General features: G+C 51.1%; 1 protein-coding gene across 1 annotated transcript; it reads left to right on the top strand.

Annotated features, from left to right (window-relative positions):
- The first annotated feature begins 8,891 nt into the window (after positions 1-8,891).
- On the top strand, positions 8,892-13,839 carry ASGR1 (asialoglycoprotein receptor 1). Its single transcript, XM_031657327.1, has 8 exons — positions 8,892-9,126; positions 9,664-9,809; positions 11,017-11,133; positions 11,272-11,367; positions 12,722-12,889; positions 12,976-13,127; positions 13,200-13,306; positions 13,433-13,839. The coding sequence occupies exons 2-8, from the start codon at positions 9,740-9,742 to the stop codon at positions 13,605-13,607; spliced, it is 885 nt and encodes a 294-aa protein (XP_031513187.1). The 5' UTR covers positions 8,892-9,126; positions 9,664-9,739; the 3' UTR covers positions 13,608-13,839.
- The last annotated feature ends 5,986 nt before the right edge of the window (positions 13,840-19,825 follow it).

Genomic DNA, 19,825 nt, shown 5'->3' with positions numbered 1-19,825 from the left:
CTCCCAGGTTCACGCCATTCTCCTGCCTCAGCCTCCCAAGTAGCTGGGACTACAGGTGCCCCCCACCATGCCCGGCTAATTTTTTTGTATTTTTAGTAGAGACGGGGTTTCACCGTGTTAGCCAGGATGGCCTCGATCTCCTGACCTCGTGATCCGCCCGCCTTGGCTTCCCAAAGTGCTGGGATTACAGGCGTGAGCCACCGCGCCTGGCCTAATTTTTTGTATTTAGTAGAGACGGGTTTCACCATATTGGTCAGGTTGGTCTTGAACTCCTGACCTCAGGTGATCCACCCGCCTTGGCCTCCCAAAGTGCTGGGATTACAGGCGTGAGCCACCGCACCTGGCCTGCATGCATTATTTTGTAAATTACAATTAATACAAGTACCTGACAACAATTCAGATAAATATAGAAATACATATTGTTTTAAAAAAAGTTCCCGGCCGGGCACGGTGGCTCAAGCCTGTAATCCCAGCACTTTGGGAGGCCGAGACGGGCGGATCACGAGGTCAGGAGTTCGAGACCATCCTGGCTAACACGGTGAAACCCCGTCTCTACTAAAAAAAAATACAAAAAACTAGCCCGGCGAGGTGGTGGGCGCCTGTAGTCCCAGTTACTCGGGAGGCTGAGGCAGGAGAATGGCGTAAAAACCCGGGAGGCGGAGCTTGCAATGAGCTGAGATCCGGCCACTGCACTCCAGCCTGGGCGACACAGCGAGACTCCGTCTCAAAAAAAAAAAAAAAAAAAGTTCCCTCCCTGTTTCCCTCCACGCATTATTCCTCAGGGGAAGCACGGTTGCAGCTGGGGCTGTATTCTTCCAAGGCCATGGGAGCTCTTCCCTGGCCGCTTGAGAAGGCAATGTAATATAGTGCACTGGAGCCCCAGGCTCCCAAACAACGTCAGTTCAAATCTTGGCTCCTCTACTCCCCACACTTTTTATTTCTTTCAGTAAATACTTACTTGGATGTTCCTTGGAACTAGGCAGTGTTCTAGATGCTGGGAAGGCAACATCCCTGTCCTTAGGGAACTTTGGGTCCATCCAGTGGAGATGACAGACTATATAGGGAGTAAGTGAACACAGAGCGTTTAGACAATGATGGGTGCTATTATGCAAAGAGAGTGATGGCCCTTGCTGGTTTAGACCGGGCAGTCAGGGAGGCCCCTTGCAGCAGCATTTGGGTTGAGGCCTGAAGGACAACAAAGACTGGGGTGGTGAGAGTGTGCCAAGTAGAGAGAGGAACAGTCTGGAAGGAATCAATTTGAAAGGTTGAAGGATAGAAGGAGACCACTGAAGTGGAGTAGGGTGGGGGACAGAGAGAAACAGAAGGTGTGTCAGAGAAGTCAGAGAGGCCTGGCACACAGGACTTTCCGTGGATTTATTCAGAGTGGCATAGAAGCTGCTGGAGGGCTGTGAAGGGAACACGGTTTGTCCCTGAGCAGGTTACTCTGGGTGTGAAGGGGAATATACAGCAGGGGGCAATGGAGAGCCAGCTAGACTGTTGCTGGGGTTAGGATGAGGGATGATGGTGGAGTCACTGTCACTTTGGGGAGAGCTTAACCTCTCTAAGCCTCAGTATACCTAGCTGTAAAATGGAAATAACTACCTACCTTGCTGGATACCTGTGAGGAATTAATGGTAAAGTACATGTAAAGCCCTCAGCACAGTGCCTGACGCATAGTAGAAAATGGTAGCAATTATTGTCATTGGCCTCTTGGTCTATTTTCAGATATGGATAAACGCAAAAGTTAAAGCCTGGAATCATTTGGAGTTTTTACAAGTTTTACCCTCAAAAAGTAGGAAACAGGCAGGCCAGGCATGGTGGCTCACGCCTGTAATCACAGCACTGTGAGAGGCTGAGGTGGGCGGATCACGAGGTCAGGAGTTCAAGACCAGCCTGGCCAACATGGTGAAACCCCGTCTCTACTTTAAAAAAAAAAGCTGGGTGTGGTGGCAGGCGCCTGTAATCCCAGCTACTCCAGAGGCTGAGGCAGGAAAATCGCATGAACCCGGGAGGCGGAGTTTGCAGTGAGCCCAGATCGTGCCATTGCACTCCAGCTTGGGCGACAGGGTGAGACTCTGTCTCTAAAAGAAAGTAGCAAAGAGGTGTAGAGAGGGTCCTGGGTCAGAGAATGCTGGCTGTCCCAAGGTTGAAAAGGTGGGTGTGCCTGGGGTGGACAGAGTGGTGTTGAGGAGAGAGACCCTGCTGGAGACACGGAGCTTGGGCACCCATTTCTGCAGGCCAGCTTCTTGTCAACTGCAGAGACGGGATATTGAAGCTCTTGGGGTGGGTTGTGTCAGCTCAGATTTAAACTTGTGTGCAGAGGCCCGTCTGCTCCTCTCAGCACTGGTGATCCCGCACTTCCCAGCCCGAAAGGTTGGAGGACAGCCTTCCTTTTCCTCACCCTCCCCTGCTTCATCTCAACCCAATTGCTGCTCAGCCTTTTCTAGATATGGGGCCATCGGCTGCCCTCTCTGGGAAGTTCGTGAAGAGCCCCTGCTTTGCCCCTCCTGCCTGTTTGTTCAGGTGCCTCTTCTTCAGCTCTGCGGGTGTTAGACTCCCTGCAGGCCTGGGAGGAGGTCTAGCTTCAGCCCTTGGGTGCACAGGCCCATCCCAACCATGAGGCTGGAAAGTGCTCCGAGAGGGTTGGCAGTGACTGAGGGAGCTCAGAACCCTCCTTCTCCATAGCAGGGGAAGGGACTGTCTCAACTCAGACAACCCCCGGGCCACCAGCTCTGTCCCAGCGAAGTTGCTAACCACCCTCCGGGGTGTGGGGACAGACATCCTCTGCCATCCTGATCCCAATCTTCCCCCTTTTCTCCTCCTCCCACACTGGAAGAGGCCTTGGAGGTCTAATGCAACTCATGGCTGTGTTGCTGAGAATGAAACTGAAATCAGCTAGCACGTGCTGAGTACCTGGTGTGTGCCGGCACTGCGCTAGGTGCTTTTCACTCATTATCCCGTTTAACCTTGATGAGCACTCTGAGCCGGGCATGAGCCCATTTTCCAGATGAGGGCAAGGTGGAGCAGGTCCGGCTGATGGAGGGCCTCAGGCTGGTTTTGCAGCACGAGCATCCTTCCTGGAGCCTCAGGCCTTCAGCAAGCTTCCTGTTCAGCAGCCAGGAGCCCTCTTGCTTCCGGCCCTTCTCCTCTGTTCACCAGCTGCTCAGGCCTCCCCTAACCTGAAAATACTCCAGTCTTCCTGATTTACCCTCATGGGAAGTTCATTTCATTATCTCTCCCTAGCAATATGTATATATATATTTTTGGCTGGGCACGATGGCTCACGCCTCTTATCCCGGCACTTTGAGAGGCCAAGGCGGGCGGATCACAAGGTCAGGATATCGAGACCATCCAGGCTAACGTGGTGAAACCCCATGTCTACTAAAAATACAAATAAATAAATAAATAAATAAATAAATAAATAAATAAATAAATCAGCCAGGTGTGGTGGCGGGCGCCTGTAGTCCCAGCTATTTGGGAGGTTGAGGCAGGAGAATGGCGTGAATCCGGGTGGCAAAGGTTACAGTAAGCTGAGATCGTGCTAACCTAACCCTTACTCTCTCTCTCTCTCTCTCTCTCTATATATATATATATATATTTTTTTTTTTTTTTTTGGATGGAGTCTCGCTCTGTCACCCAGACTGGAGTGCAGTGGCGTGATCTTGGCTCACTGCAACCTCCGCCTCCTGGGTTCAAGCAATTCTCCTGCCTCAACCTCCAGAGCAGCTGGGGCGCCTGTAGGCGCCCGCTGCCACGCCTGGCTAATTGTTTTGTATTTTAGTAGAGACTTGGTTTTACTGTGTTGCCCAGGCTGGTCTCCAACTCCTGAGCTCAGGCAATCCGCCCACCTCAGCCTCCTAAAGTGCTAGGATTACAGGCGTGAGCCACGGCACTCGGCCTCCCGAGCAATATTTAACTTGGTACTCATAGTCCCCAGAGCTGGCCCTGAAGCTTGGATGACTGGCAGTCCTGGGTGCTTCCTCCTGCTTCTCCCACTGGCAGGGACTGTGCTCGGCTGCTTTCTTTCCACCATGCCCTGTCACGGGGCGGGGTCACCATGGGGCACTTTGCCACACCTGGACGTCGCCCACTCTGCTTTCAGAGGCTCCTGCTCACAAGTCTCTTCAGACTCCAGACCCATCTACAGTAGCCTCTGGACCCTGGGCAGCTGTGCCACTGTCCCCCGCCTCCCTGGTCCCCTCCTGAGTGCACATTCAGTAGCTACCAGGTCTACGTCATTCCTCTACTGAAGTTCTGCTCATCTGGCCCTCCCCGTCTGGCCTCTAGCCTCACATTTTCTCACTGAGACCAACGCAGCAGCCTCCTGATCATCTCCCTGCCTCTGGGCAAACCATCTCTGAGCCATCACCCACCCCAAGGCCAGGCTGTTGTTAAGCTCACAGATCTGACCTCACCACTGCCCTGACTGCAACTCTTTATGGGCCTTCCTTTGTTATCAGCAATACAAAATTAATACATGAGACTTTCTCCACAAGGAAAATCCAAGGTCCATAGCCTTTAAAATTCTTCAATATTTGAAAACATTATTAATTTTTATTAAAGAAAATATTTATTTATTTATTTATTTATTCTGAGACGGAGTCTCGCTCTGTCACCAGGCTGGAGTGCAGTGGCGCGATCTTGGCTCATTGCAACCTCTGCCTCCCAGGTTCAAGCCATTCTCCTGCCTCAGCCTCCCGAGTAGCTGGGACTACAGGCACGTAGAGAAGGGGTCTTGGTCTGTTACCCAGGCTGGAGTGAAGTGGCATGATCTTGGTTCACTGCAACCTCCGCCTCCCAGGTTCAAGCGATCCTCTCACCTCAGCCTCCAGAGTAGCTGGGACCACAGGCATGCGCCACCACACCTGGATAATTTTTTGTATTTTTGGGTAGAGACAGGGTTTTGCCATGTTATCTAGGTTTGTCTTGAACTCTTGAGCCCAAGCCATCTGCTTGCCTCAGTTTCACAGAGTGCTGGGATTACAGGCATGAGCCACTGTGCCTGGCCAAAAAATTTATTTATTTATTTATTTATTTATTTATTTATTTATTTATTTATTGAGACAGAGTCTTGCTCTGTCGCCCAGGCTGGAGTGCAGTGGCCGGATCTCAGCTCACTGCAAGCTCCGCCTCCCGGGTTTACGCCATTCTCCTGCCTCAGCCTCCCGAGTGGCTGGGATTACAGGCGCCCGCCACCTCGCCCGGCTAGTTTTGTTTTGTATTTTTTAGTAGAGACGGGGTTTCATCGCGTTAGCCAGGATGGTCTCGATCTCCTGACCTCATGATCTGCCCACCTCGACCTCCCAAAGTGCTGGGATAACAGGTGTGTTTTCCTGTCACCCAGCCAAAAAATTTATTTTCAAGAAAGGCATTCAAATGTATTAACATACACAGGGATAAACCACAGAGTGGTTACCCTAACCAAGGTATATAATTTTTTTTTTTCTCCCAAGACGGAGTTTCGCTGTGTCGCCCAGGCTGGAGTGCAGTAGCTCGATCTCGGCTCACTGCAACCTCCACCTCCTGGGTTCAAGTGATTCTCCTGCCTCAGCCTCCTGAATAGCTGGGATTACAGGCGCCCGCCACCATACCTGGCTTATATATATATATATTTTTTTTTTGTATTCTTAGTGGAGACGGGGTTTCACTATCTTGGACAGGCTGGTCTTAAACTCCTGATCTCATGATCCACCCACCTCGGCCTCCCAAAGTGCTGGGATTACAGGTGTGAGCCACCGCACCTGGACTATAATCTTTAATTTAATTAAATTAATTTATTTACTTATTTTGAGACAGGATCTCACTCTATCATCCAGGCTGGAGTGCAGTGGCACCATCATAGCTCACTGTGGCCTCAACTCCTGGGCTCAAGTGATCCTCCTACCTCAGCCTCCCAAGTAGCTGAAACTACAGGCACGATGGGGTCTTGCTATGTTGCCCAGTGTGCCTCAAACTCCTGGCCTCAAGCAGTCCTCCTGCCTTGACTTCCCAAAGTGTTGGGATGACAGATGTGAGCCACCAGAGTCGGCCTAACATGTTCTTAAAGGAATAAATGTAAAGGATAAGTGAATTCTCAGAGGGCATCGATCTACTGCCATTGTAGCATAGTTTTTTTTTTAGCTACTTTTTCGTTTTCACTATTATCTCTGGTATTTTGCAGAGGGCCTGGAAGTTAGTGGCCTGGTACATGGTATTATTTGTTTCCCTTCCATCTCTGACTTCCGTTCTAAAGTTACTTGCTTTGCCAAGTGTGGTGGCACGAACTTGTAATCCTAGCTACTCAGGAGGCTGGGGAGGGAGGATTACTTGAGGCCAGGAGTTTGAGATCAGTCTGGGCAACACAGTGAGACCCTCATCTCTAAAAATAATAATAATAATAGAATAAATGTTATTGGCTTTGGAGTTTTTTAGCACTGATCCAAGCCCTGCCCCCTAATCAATGAGTTTGGGGAATGAGGGTTATAGAGTAGAAATCAGATTTGAAAGTCTCTTACTCCAGTATAATGTGCAAACAGAAAAATGCACATATCATAAGTGCACAGCTTTCTGCAGTTTTGCAAGCTGAACACCACCATGGTGTAACCAGCATCCAGACCCAGGAGCTGAACTTTTCCATCATCCCCAAGCGCCTCTTGTGCTCTCGGCTAGTCACTATTTCTGCGAGGGAGGCATGGTGGTGGGCACCTGTAGTCCCAGCTACTTGGGAGGCTGAGGCAGGAGAATGGCGTGAACCCGGGAGGTGGAGCCTGGAGTGAGCCAAGATTGCGCCACTGCACTCCAGCCTGGGCGACAGAGCGAGACTCTATCTCAAAAAAAAAAAATTCTTTTTTTTTTTTTTTGAGATGCAGTATCTCTCTCTGCGCCCACGCTGGAGTGCAGTGGCACGATCTCGGCTCACTGCAACCTCTGTCTCCCAGGTTCAAGCATTTTTCCCACTTCAGCCTCCCATGTACCTGGGACCACAGGTGCCTGCCACCATACCTGGCTAATTTTTGTATTTTTAGTAGAGACGGGATTTTGCCACGTTGGCCAGGCTGGTCTCGAACTCCTGACCCTCAGTTAATCCGCCTGGCTCGGTCTCCCAAAGTGCTGGGATTACAGGCATGAGTCACCGCACCCAACCAGGTGACCACTATTCCGACCGAAATAATGTAGGTTCATTTGCCTGAATAAGCCAGATTGTAAGTGATTATATTAAAGGATGTTTAATTAACAGCCCAACAGTCAACAAAATCATTGGCCATTGTCCCAGCACATGTAAATGACACGGTGGTTGTCAGGACACAGACAAAGGAGGGCACACACAGAGCTGTCACATTTTATGCAAGGGATGTGTTCCTGAATATCTCACATCATTGAAAATTCTCAAAATTCAAGCCTTGTTTTCTCACTGAAATAACTGTAAAGTAGGATTTGGATGACTTCACATTTGGACCTAAAGTGAGACTTATTACCTTTTTTTTTTTTTGAGACAAAGTCTTGCTCTTGTCACCCAGGCTGGAGTGCAATGGCGCGATCTCAGCTCACTGCAACCTCCGCCTCCCGCGTTCAAGCGATTCTCCTGCCTCAGCCTCCTGAGTAGCTGGGATTACAGGCCTGCACCTGGCTCATTTTTATATTTTTAGTAGAGACGCAGTTTCACCATGTTGGCCAGGCTGGTCTCAAACTCCTGACCTCAGGTGATCCGCCCACCTTGGCCTCCCACAGTGCTGGGATTACAGGCATGAGCCACTGTAGCCAGCTTAAATGTATTATCTTTTTTTTTTTTTTTGAGATGGAGTCTTGCTGTCACCAGGCTGGAGTGCAGTGGCACGATCTTGGCTCACTGCAACCTCCGCCTCCTGGGTTCAAGCGATTCTCCTGCCTCAGCCTCCTGAGTAGCTGGGATTACAGACATGCACCACCATGCCCCGCTAATTTTTGTATTTTTGGTAGAGACGGGGCTTCATCATGTTGGCCAGGCTGGTCTTGAACCTCTGACCTCAGGTGATCCGCCCGCCTTGGCCTCCCACAGTGCTGGGATTACAAGCGTGAGCCACTGCACCCAGCCAAGATTATATTTAATACTGCCTGATTTCCAAGTGAGCATAATTCAAATTCACATGGCTCTCTCTGAAGCTCCGTGGGGCTGTAAGGGACCATGGTTTAGCATCTCTGGGACACTGGAGCCCAGCTGTGTCAACCGGATGGGATCCTGGCTCTGGGTGTGGTTCTGGGGCCTGAACGCAGTGCCTGGAGTCAGGCTGTTCACGTTCTAGTCTACCCTTTGCTGCGTCCTTGCAGCATGACCCTGGGCAAGCTCTTACCTTATAGGGCCTTAGCTTTCTCATCTGTGAAATGTGATGTGCTCTGGGGATAATGAGAGAAGTTCATGAACGCAGTGACCTGAGGCACAGAGTAGCAGCGAATGGAGGTTTGCTGGCACCAGTCCCAGCGGAGGCTCGCCTGCCTCTCCCGGAACCAAACCGGCCCTCATGCTGCTTGGAAGACTTTACTCCCCAGGAGAGGGAAGCAAGTCAGGCCAGAGCTGGGAAGCCTGGGGCCCGGCCCCGCAGGAAACTGGGGCCTGCAGCTCATGTGCCAGGGTCACAGGCCTGGATTGGGCAAGAGCAGAGAACCGGTTCCTCTGATCCTGTTCAGGGATATTTGGAGACACCAATCGTTCTGGGGAATTTAGAGGCAGGAAGCGAAATGGGGAGGGAGGGGGGATATGGCAAATTCCATCCCAGCGCCTCCTGGCCTGGCACCCCTCCCAAATGGTGCACGGAAGAGTAAGGTGACTGGCCTGTGTGGTGGCAACATGATTCTCCTCCCTGGGGAGGAGAGCAGAGGCAACCCATCCCCCACTCCCACCCCCACACTCCCCTAAGTCCCAATCCATTTCCACCTCTGTTTACTGTCCAAAGTCCCGGGCACTGGAGATGCCACGTTTGGCGTGCTTGGACACACAGACACGCAGACACAGAGACACCGGGGCCCAGGGCCCTCCTATGGACCCTGCCCGCTCCCACTCCATCGTCCACGGCTGTCCACCCACCCCCATTCTCCAAGCTTCAGCCCCCCTCCTTATCCGGCTTCTGCACAGCACTGAAGAACCTGGGCGTCAGACCCTGAGACCCCAAGCAAGTAAAACGGGAAGAGAGGCGGCGGGAGGCTGGCTGGGGGTGCAGGGGTGTGGAGGAAAGCCAGGCTGTATTGGGAGGTGCTGGTGGGAAACATCAGAGGACAGATTCTGGATGTCAGGCCTGGGGGTGGATGGAGGAAAGAAGAAGGGTCTCGGCCGGGCGCGGCGGCCCACGCCTGTAATCCCAGCACGTTGGGAGGCTGAGGAGGGCGGATTGCCTGAGCTCAAGAGTTCAAGACAAGCCTGGGTGACACGGTGAAACCCTGTCTCTACTAAAATACAAAAAATTAGCTGGGTGTGGTGGCAGGCGCCTGTTGTCCCAGCTACTCGGGAGGCTGAGGCAGGAGAATCGCTTGAACCTGGGAGGCAGAGGTTGCAGTGAGCCGAGATCGCCCCACTGCACTCCAGCCTGGGCAACAGAGCAAGACTCCGTCTCAAAAAAAAAAAAAAAAAAAAAAAAGAGAGAGAGAAAGAAAGAAGAAAGGTCTCCACAGAGCCGTCAATCAGATGGGAGTAAAAAGATGGGCCCCTCATTCCAGCTCTAGTCCTGGTGAGCCCCCACCTCAGCCCCAGCCTCAGCCTTGACTCAGTCCCAGCTCCAGCACCAGCCCTATCATGACCAAGGAGTATCAGGACCTGCAGCATCTGGACAATGAGGAGAGTGACCACCATCAGCTCGGAAAAGGTGAGGGCCGCCTTGCCCTGCCTCTGCAAGGCGAGAATTTGGCGGTTCTCCACCCCCCAGCCACAGCTCCTACTCTTGCCCGTGAGCCTGGCTCTCTCTCTGCGTCTGTCTCCCTCTCCCAACACTGAGAAAAGCGTCGGAGCTGCCCCTCTCAAGAGAGGGGCAGAGTGTGGAGTTGGAGTCCCTTTCTTGGTGACAGCTGCCCAAAGCTTTCCTGTGCCTCCTGGCACTCGGGGGTGGACCCAGGGGATGTGGGAACAGCTGGAAGTTGGAGAGATGAGGTCACTGTTGGCTTTCTATGACGAAGTCAGACCCCTCTTCCTTTCCCCTTCCAACACCACCCAGGGAGCCCTGGTCGCGCGTGTGTGTGTGCGTGTGTGCGTGTGCGTGTGCGCGTGCCTGTGTGTGTCAGTGATCAGGTTGGTGAAGTGGGCAAAGGTTTCTGCGAAGGGTCTGAGGATTCTGTGACGGGGGATGAGGGATCTCTGACCTGAGGGAGAACGACACCCTCTTGCTTCAAAAGCAAATTCCCCTTGACCCATTTCTTTGTCCTCCGAGCAGGCACTTGTTTAGGCTGGGCAAGGCTGAAGTTCTTGGGGGATGGGGTGCAGCGCGTTTTGACGGAAGGAGGGTCCGCAGCGGAGGAGAGAGGGCAGGGAGAGCCCCGGGAGGGCCCCCCACCCTTCAACTCTCAGGACACAGGGCTAACGTGTCTCTTCCCCCTGCTGGGTGGAAGACTTGAGGGCCTGAAGAGTAGCTATTGCACCTTCTCTCCCTGCGCGCAGCCAAAGACGAGTGGAATTCACGGACAGAGACAGAAACCTCCCGCCTTTTCCCACTTTCAGGGGAAGCAGCAGCGGCTCCGAGGCGCGGGTCACTCACTTGCGTTGCAAGGCGCGGGAGGAGGGGGTGGACTGAGGCTCCTGGATTGGCTGCAGTGACACAGTCATGCCATTAGGTGTCAGCAAAAGCTCAGGGCCTCGGTGGGATGGGGCGGCTCAGCGCTTAGCCCCCCTCCCCAGCCCTCTTTTCTCCCCGATTTCCAGTTGCCTCTGGCCCTGCAGGGTCGCCCACCGCCCGCATTTTTTCATGTGCATGGTTCCTCCTAGACTACTAGGGCCGCCTTAGCTTGCTCCCCTTTCAGGACCCCGGAGCTGTGCCAGGCTCCCCTCTGTCCCCGCGCTCCTGACACCCCCTCCTCTCGCAGGGCCACCTCCTCCGCAGTCCCTCCTGCGGCGTCTCTGCTCCGGCCCTCGCCTCCTCCTGCTCTCCCTGGGCCTCAGCCTCCTGCTGCTGGTGGTTGTCTGTGTGATCGGATCCCAAAGTGGGTGCCCCAGGGGTGGGCAGGGAAGGGGGCAACACTGGGGGGTGTTGACGGGGTACCGTGGCGAAGGAGTGGTGGGTGCGGTGGTGGTGGACACAGCGCTCCCATTTTGTTCTCTCTGCACCCTCTCCTGGCCAGACGCCCAGCTGCAGCGGGAGCTGCGGGGCCTGAGAGAGACGTTCAGCAACTTCACAGCGAGCACCGAGGCCCAGGTCAAGGGCTTGAGCACCCAGGGTGAGGGCGCTGAGGCGGGGCTGGGGTTCAATGGACGCGGAAAGGATGGAAATGAAGGGATCTGGAGTGGTGGTGGAATGGAGAGCCCAGTGGAGGAATGGAGGTGGAGGAAACCAGGGAGTGGATCGTGCAGGAACTGAGGGATGGGGTGGAGGTGGAATGGAAGGAAGGATGGAATGGAATGGAATGGAGGAAGGAGGTGGAAGGCGGCGGAAAATGAGCGGTGAGTCCGTGGCGGTCGATGGCAGACCAGCGGTATTTTCGTGATAATCCAGCAGGCGGCGGTTTGGTGGATCCAGGCGACATTGCAGCATAATCCGGATGTAAGCATTGCGGCATTGCGGCAGCAACCTGAGCCCAGGCCCCAGGCGATTGATGCGTAAGCGTTCAGGCATTTGCATCGAGTGGCGGTGGTGAGAAGTGGCGTGATGGTATCAGGCGGTTGGTGAACTGCAGCCTGCCAGCGGCGCAAAACCGGCGATGATCAAAAATATCTCGCGGTCTGGCGGCGCAAACCGGCGCGGCGCGGCACGTGGACGGGCGCGAACCGCGCGATAAGGTTATTCAGGTTAATGTCGTATCAGGGCGTCACACGCATTTATCCTGAGGCATCATCCCATCGCGGTCACGGCACAAAAGATGGGTCATTGTGCGTCAGGCAACGCGTGCGTCAGTGCGAGGGCCGCCATCAGTAATACTGCATCTGGTGCGGAGCGCACAGGTGCGTCTGGGCGCGTCCTGCGTAATGCGGGTTTAGGCGGCAAGCCTGCGGTCCACGCGTCTTTGTGGCCTTGTGCGTCTGGTCCGCGTGGCTTAGGCGCGTCAGTGCGTATGCGTTGGGCGTACGGTTCAGGACCTGCGGGTCAGGGTGGCCAGGTCCGGTGGCGGTTTAGGTGCCAGGTTCTTGTACGTGGCTTGTGGCACGCTGGTGCGTCTTGCGGTCAGTCCATGCAATAGGGCAGCCAGCAAGGGCGCGTCAGGCTTGCACCGTCTGCGGACGCTCCAGGCTTAGGGCGTCGGTGCGTCCGGTGTCATGCGTCAGGCCTTTGCGGCCAACGCCGGTGCGTCCGCTTTGGTTAGGTGTGTTGTGTTTTGTGTGTTGTCTGCCTGTGTATGTGGGTTAGGGCATGTTTGTGTGTGTGTGAGGGTGTGTTGTGTGTGTTTGTGTGTTTGTGTATGTGGGTTAAGGTGTGTTGTGTGTTTTGTATTGTCTGTGTGTATGGGGGTTAGGATGAGTTGTGTGTCTGTGTGGTGTGTGTAAGTGTGTTGTGTGTGTAGGAGTGTGTGTGTATGGGGGTCTCTCAGGCCAACCCTGCTGCTGTTTGTGGCACTGCGATGGGTGTTCGGGTCCCAGCAGGAGGATGTGGGGCTGACCTCGTTTCCCTCCCGGCGGGTCCCGCATCTCCTTTCGCTCCCCTCCGCCGCGTCTTCCCAGATCACTCCAGCCTGCTGCTCCACGTGAAGCAGTTCATGTCTGACCTGCGGAGCCTGAGCTGTCAGATGGCGGCGCTCCAGGGCAATGGTGAGGAGGCCAGCCCGGCCCGCTCTCTGCCTCCCGCGCGCCCCCGGGCAGCGCCTTAGCTCCTGCGCCCGGTTTCTCCCGCTCAGGCTCAGAAAGGGCCTGCTGCCCAGTCAACTGGGTGGAGCACGAGCGCAGCTGCTACTGGTTCTCACGCTCCGGGAAGGCCTGGGCCGACGCCGACAACTACTGCCGGCTGGAGGACGCGCACCTGGTGGTGGTCACGTCCTGGGAGGAACAGGTGAGGACCCGGAGGGTCTGGGAGGCCGGCTGGCCTCGGGGAGAGATCACCACCCGCCTCCTCTCTCCTCAGAAATTTGTCCAGCACCACATAGGTCCTGTGAACACCTGGATGGGCCTCCACGACCAAAACGGGCCCTGGAAGTGGGTGGACGGGACGGACTACGAGACGGGCTTCAAGTGAGTGCGCGCCCTCCCTCGGCCTGGGTCCGGCCGCCTTCCCGCCTGGGGCCCTGGGCGGAGGGGTCTGGAGCGACCTGGCCGCGGGTCCGACCTCCTGGGGCCCACAGCTGGCTCTATCCCCAGGAACTGGAGACCGGAGCAGCCGGACGACTGGTACGGCCACGGGCTCGGGGGAGGGGAGGACTGTGCCCACTTCACCGACGACGGCCGCTGGAACGACGACGTCTGCCAGAGGCCCTACCGCTGGGTCTGCGAGACAGAGCTGGACAAGGCCAGTCAGGAGCCACCTCTCCTTTAATTTATTTCTTCAGTGCCTCGACCTGCCGCAGGGGTCCGGGGTTGGGAATCCGCCCATCTGGGGGCCTCTTCTGCTTTCTCGGGGATTTTCATGTAGGATTTTAAGGGAAAGGGAAGGATAGGATGATGTTGGGAAGGTGGGGGGCTTGAAACCCGTGGCGCTTTCTGCAGTTTGCACGTTATCATTGTCAACTTTTTTTTTTTTTTTAAGAGTAAAAAGAAATATACCTAAACGTTTTATGAGTTACCTGGTTATTGGGGATTCGGAAGCAGGAGTGGGCTGGTTGGCATTAGGAAGCCTTGGCGGGCGTTGTAGCATCATGATAACTGTGTGGGCTTTGGGCCAGAATGGCCAGACTTTGTTATTTAGAGATATGTGAGTTTGGGCAAATTATTCTGTTCTCTGTGTCCCAGCTGTAAACAAGCCATCTTACTGAAGACCATCCTACTTGGAGCGATACCCCCAGGAACAGAACCACCCGAATTTTTTTTTTTTTTTTTTTTTTTGGTGAAATAGTCGTGCTCTGTTGCCCAGGCTGGAGTGCAATGACACGATCTCAGCTCACTGTAACCTCCGCCCCCCGGGTTCAAGTGATTCTCCTGCCTCAGCCTTCGAAGTAGCTGAGATCACAGGAGTGCACCACCACACCCAGCTAATTTTTGTATTTTTAGTGGAGATGGGGTTTCACCATTTGGCCAGGCTAGTCTCGAACTCCTGACCTCAGGTGATCTGCCCGCCTCAGCTTCCCAAAGTGCTGGGATTACAGGCGTGAGCCACCACACCTGGCAGAACCACCCGAATTTGTTGAGTGCTTCAACAACTTTGAATGAAACTCACTGGTGTCCTTTGCATTCATTACAGCAAACAGAAGCAGCGTTCACAGACATGGAATTGTGAACAAAAATTGCCGAAGTATTCACCCATAAACAAGACCTCAAGTGATTCCTAAAAGGAACAATGCTCTGACCACAGTAAAATAAGGTTAGAAATGAACATGAAAGTACAGCCAAGAAGAGATCTATCAACATACAATTTTCTCACCATCTTTTTTTGTATTACTTCCTAAGTAATTCTGAGTTTTTAAGAGAAAATCGAAATGAAAAAGTCAAGCGATTTAGAAATGAATTACAAGAGTACTGTATATGCTGAAACCGTGAGGTGGTCAAAGTAGTTATTGGGAGAAAATGTAGGTAGAGATAAGCACTTTTATTTTTTATTAATTTTCATTTTTATTTTTTATTTTTTTGAGATGAAGTTTTGCTCTTGTTGCCCAGGCTGGAGTGCAATGGCGTGACCTCGTCTCACTGCAATGTCTGCCTTCCGAGTTGAAGGGATTCTTCTGCCTCAGCCTCCCAAGTAGCTGGAATTACAGGCACCTGCCACCACGCCCAACTAAGTTTTTATATTTTTAGTAGAGATGGGATTTTTACCATTTTGGTCAGGCTGGTCTCAAAGATAAACACTTTTATTAAAAGCAAGAAAGGCTGACTTGAAATATGCTGTTTCAACTCAGGAAACTTGAAACAGAATAAGATAAATCCCCTAAAGTAGAAGAAAAGAACTTACAAAATTATAAGCAGAAAGAATGAACTAGAAAATAAAAATGTACATATGGTCAATAAAAGTAAAATTTGATGCTTAAAAAGGCAAGTAAGGCCGGGCGTGGTGGCTCACACTTGTAATCCCAGCACTTTGAGAGGCCGAGATGGGCGGATTGCCTGAGGTCAGGAGTTCATGACCAGTCTGACCAACGTGGTGAAACTCCACCTCTACTAAAAATACCAAAAAATTAGCCGGGTGTGGTGGTGAGCGCCTCTAATCCCAGCTACTCAAGAGGCTGAGGCAGGAGAATTGCTTGAACTAGGAAGGTGGAGGTTGCAGTGAGCCAAGATTGTGCCAGTGCACTCCAGCCTGGGCAACAGAGCAAGACTCTGTCTCAAAGGCAAAAAAAAAAAAAAAAAAAAAAAGGCAAATAAAATAAATATGAAGGAGAAAAAAAGGAGACACAGACAGAACTTTAGAAAGGAGAAAGATTACATAAGTAGAGACATAGGGGATATAATTACATAACACTTCCCGATTTAAAACAGTAAAGCAAACACAGTGTCTTTCCTGCCATTATTGTAATTTTTAGGCAAATCTCTTAGAAGCCGGGTTATACCTTTCAAACTTATAAGCAGGAAAAACGAAGAAAAAATATTAAACTAAAGGAACAGAATAAAGGAGAAAAAAACTCAGAAGAGGTAGATAAGAAAAAACACAAAAGGTTGGTTATGAATCCACGTATGTTGCTGATTTTATTAAATGCAAAATACCAAGTTATCTTGTTAAAAGCCAAAAACCTTTCCAGACAGAATAAAAAATAAAATCCAACGATATGCCTAAGAACCACATCTGAAGCAGGCTGGAAGCAAAAGGATGAAAGACACACTGGCCAAATTCCAGCCAAATGACTGTCATAATGAAGCACACTTTACTTTTATTTTATTTATATTTATTTTTGAGATCGGAGTCTTGTGTCGCTTCAGGCTGGAAGTGCAGGTCGGATCTCAGCTTCTCACTGCAAGCTCACTCGGTTCCCCGCCAGCCCCATTCTCCTGCCCTCAGCCTCCCCAGCTGGGACTACAGGCCCGCCACCTCGGCCTCCTCGCTAAGTTTTTGACATTTTTAGTAGAGACGGGTTTCACCATGTTAGCCAGGATGGTCTCGATCTCCTGACCTCGATCCACCCTCGGCCTCCCAAAGTGCTGGGATTACAGGCTTGAGCCACCACACCGCCCTATTTTATTTTTATTTTTATTCATTACATATTTTTGAGATGGACTCTCACTCTGTTGCCCAGGCATGATCTCGCTCACTGCAACCTCTGCCTCCCCGGTTCACACCATCTGCCCTCAGCCTGCTGAGTAGCTGGTCTCACAGGTGGCTCTGCCACCACGCCTGGCTATTTTTAGGAAGCTTTAGTAGAGACGGGTTTCACCATCTTGGTCAGGCTGGTCTTGAACTCTTGGATTCATGATCCAGCCTCGCCTCCCCTGAGTGCTGGGATTACAGGCTGAGCCACCGCACTCCAGCCATGAAGTACAACTTTATGACAAAAGTACATAGAGATAAAGAGGATTGGCCGGGCTGCGGCTCATCACTGTAATCCCAGCACTTTGGGAGGCCGGCGCGGTGATCACAAGGTCAGGAGATCGAGACCATCCTGGCTAACACGGTGAAACCCTGTCTCTACCAAAAAGAATACAAAACCAGCCGGGCCAGGTGGCGGGCGCCTGTAGTCCCAGCTACTCGGAGGCAGAGGCAGGAGAATGGCGTGAATCCCGGAGGCGGAGCTTGCAGTGAGCCGAGATTGCGCCACTGCACTCCAGCCTGGGCGACAAAACGAGACTCCGTCTCAAAAAAAAAAAAAAAAAAAAAGAGGATCACTTCCTAATGAGAAAAAGTTCGATTCAACAGGAAGATACACCAGTATTAAATATGCATGCACTGAATAAGATAGCCACAAAAATATGTGAAGCAAAAATTTTAGGGGTATAAGAAAACAGACAAGTTTACATTCATAATAGATTATAAAATATCTCTCTCAGTAATTGATAGATCAAGCAGACAAAACAATAAGGAGAAAGATGTTTTGAATCCCAGATTGAACTATTATGATCTAATGGACACATTTAGTACACTGTACTTGTCAAATACAAAATACCCCCCCTTTTTTTTTGAGATAGGGGTCTTGCTATGTGGCCCAGGCAAGTCTTAAACTCCTGGGCTCAAGCGATTCTCCTGCTTTAGCCTCCCAAACAGCTGGAATTATAGCCATAAGCCCCCATACCCAGTGGAATACCTGTTCTTTTCAAGTATACTCAGACATTCTCAAAAAATTTAGCAAATACTTGGCCATTAATCAAGCTCTAACAATTTCCAAATGGAGGCTTTTCATTATAATGACCAGGAATGTAAAATTCTTTTTTTTTTTTTTTTTAATTGAGACAGAGTCTTGCTCTGCTGCCCAGGTTGGAGTGCAGTGGTGTGATCTCAGCTCACTGCAACTTCTGCCTCCCAGGTTCAAGCAATTCTTGTGCCTCAGCCTTCCGAGTAGCTGGGATTACAGGGGCACACCATCATGCCCGGCCAATTATCATCATTATTATTATTTTTTGAGATGAAGTCTCACACTGTTGCCCGGGTTGATGTGCAGTGGTGCAATCTCCACTTGCTGCAACCTTTGCCTCCTGGGTTCAAGCTATTCTCCTGCCTCAGCCTCCCAAGTAGCTAGGATTACAGGCGCCCACCACCACGCCTGGCTAATTTTTTGTATTTTTAATAGAGACAGAGTTTCACTATGTTGGCCAGGCTGGTCTATTGCAGGATCTGGCCAGCAACCCACAATGCAACGGAACTCTTTCATTGTTCCCAAATGGATTGGCAGGTCGAGACACACACAAGATAGTGAAAGCTGGGTCCAGGGAGTCACTGCCTTCTGGTCCTGTGATGCTGCAAATGCACTGGATATACCAGTATTTGTTATTAAGTTTAGTGAGGGCAGGGGTAGGTTAGTGAGGGATTTAGGGTCGTTTGATTATGAGGTGAGATGGTCACATGGGGATGAAGTAATTCTTTAACAGAACATCTGTATGCAGAAGTACAGTATACAGAGAAAACAACTTACAATATAGTGTGTGCGTCAGCAATTTCTAACAGAGCCTTAAAACAGAAACACAGTCTATCCCTAACCTATGATGAGCAAGATATTAATCAGCAGTAACAGATGCAGCAAAAGCTGGTTGCAAACAATCAATAGAAACAGGACATGAAGCTAGACAACCGGTTAGACCAAAAATTCTCAGGAGTATGCCTTAATGCTAAAGAGACCTAGAAGAGCCGTGACAAGATAAGGGCGTTTATAACCCTATCTTATGAATATGAACAGGCGCCCCTCATGCGTCCATTTATAGGCTCTACACAAGGGTCGCATTCCATTCCCAGAGCTATGAACATCTGCTTTTCTGGGATAGGAATCTTGGTGATGTGAAACCTCCCTGATTGCACGTCCATTCATAGATCTCTGCAGGGGGAAGCACATCACGCGCTGTTGGCTCATTCTGGCAGCCCAACCTGGCATTGTCTTTACACAATTCTGCATGCAATTTTGTATTTACAGTAATCAGGAGCATTTCATCTTTATTCTGTAGCAATAGTTTCAGGGAGTCTCCCTACACTGGTCTTGAACTCCTGACCTTGTGATCCACCCGCCTCGGCCTCCCAAAGTGCTGGGATTACAGGCGTGAGCCACTGTGCCCGGCCAATTTTTGCGTTTTTAGTAGAGATGGGGTTTTGCCATGTTGGCCAAGCTGGTCTCAAACTCCTGGCCTCAAGTGATCCGCCTGCTTGGATCCACCTTCAAGTGTTGGGATTACAGGCACGAGCCACCACGCCCGGCCTAAAATTATTTTATCAGATATTAGCCTATCAAATCAAATGCAGCAATAAAAAAGAGAACATGGCCGGGCGTGGTGGCTCACACCTGTAATCCCAGCACTTTGGGAGGCTGAGGCAGGCAGATCATGAGGTCAGGAGATGGAGACCATCCTGGCTAACATGGTGAAACCAACTCTCTACTAAAAGTACAAAAAAAAAAAAAAAAAAAAAAATTAATTGAGCACGGTGGTGGGCACCTGTAATCCCAGCTACTTGGGAGGCTGAGGCAGGAGAATGGTGTGACCTCGGCGGCGGAGCTTGCAGTGAGCCAAGATCGCGCCACTGCTCTCCAGCCTGGGCGACAGAGTCAGACTCATTTCAAAAAACAAACAAACAAACAAAAATAAAAAAATAAAAAAGATAACATGTTCAAGTAGTATATATGCCAATAATTCAAAGATGGTTTAACCTAAGAAAAATCTGTTAATGTTAATATAGTAGATTTAGAGAGTACAGAAAAACAGATTAAAGGTGTACAAAAGAAAACAATTACACAATGCAGAAAAAACACTCAGCAAAAGTTCAGCTCTGATTTATGATGAAATCTTTCTGGACTCTAGTTGTTTCCACCTTGTTGCTCTATCGTTTCAACCTATGGCTGCCATCATGTGTTTCAAGATGTTTGCCCCTCCTGTCATGACACATTCTGTGGAGTGCAATGGTACAATCTCAGCTCACTGTAACCTCTACCTCCCAGGTTCAAGCAGTTCTCATGCCTCAGCCTCCTAAGTAGCTGGGAT

The sequence above is a fragment of the Papio anubis genome, chromosome 17, assembly GCF_008728515.1.
Source record: "Papio anubis isolate 15944 chromosome 17, Panubis1.0, whole genome shotgun sequence".
Classification (NCBI taxonomy): Eukaryota; Metazoa; Chordata; class Mammalia; order Primates; family Cercopithecidae; genus Papio; species Papio anubis.
The sequence above is the reverse complement of the archived record's forward strand: the minus strand, read 5'-3'. Positions and strand labels throughout refer to the sequence as shown.

Coding starts and splice junctions, on each gene's coding strand:
- ASGR1 (XM_031657327.1), top strand. CDS start 9,740: ATGACCAAGGAGTATCAGGACCTGCAGCATCTGGACAATGAGGAGAGT. Junction 9,810..11,016: donor CCACCATCAGCTCGGAAAAG/GTGAGGGCCGCC, acceptor CTCCTCTCGCAG/GGCCACCTCCTCCGCAGTCC. Junction 11,368..12,721: donor CAAGGGCTTGAGCACCCAGG/GTGAGGGCGCTG, acceptor TTCGGGTCCCAG/CAGGAGGATGTGGGGCTGAC.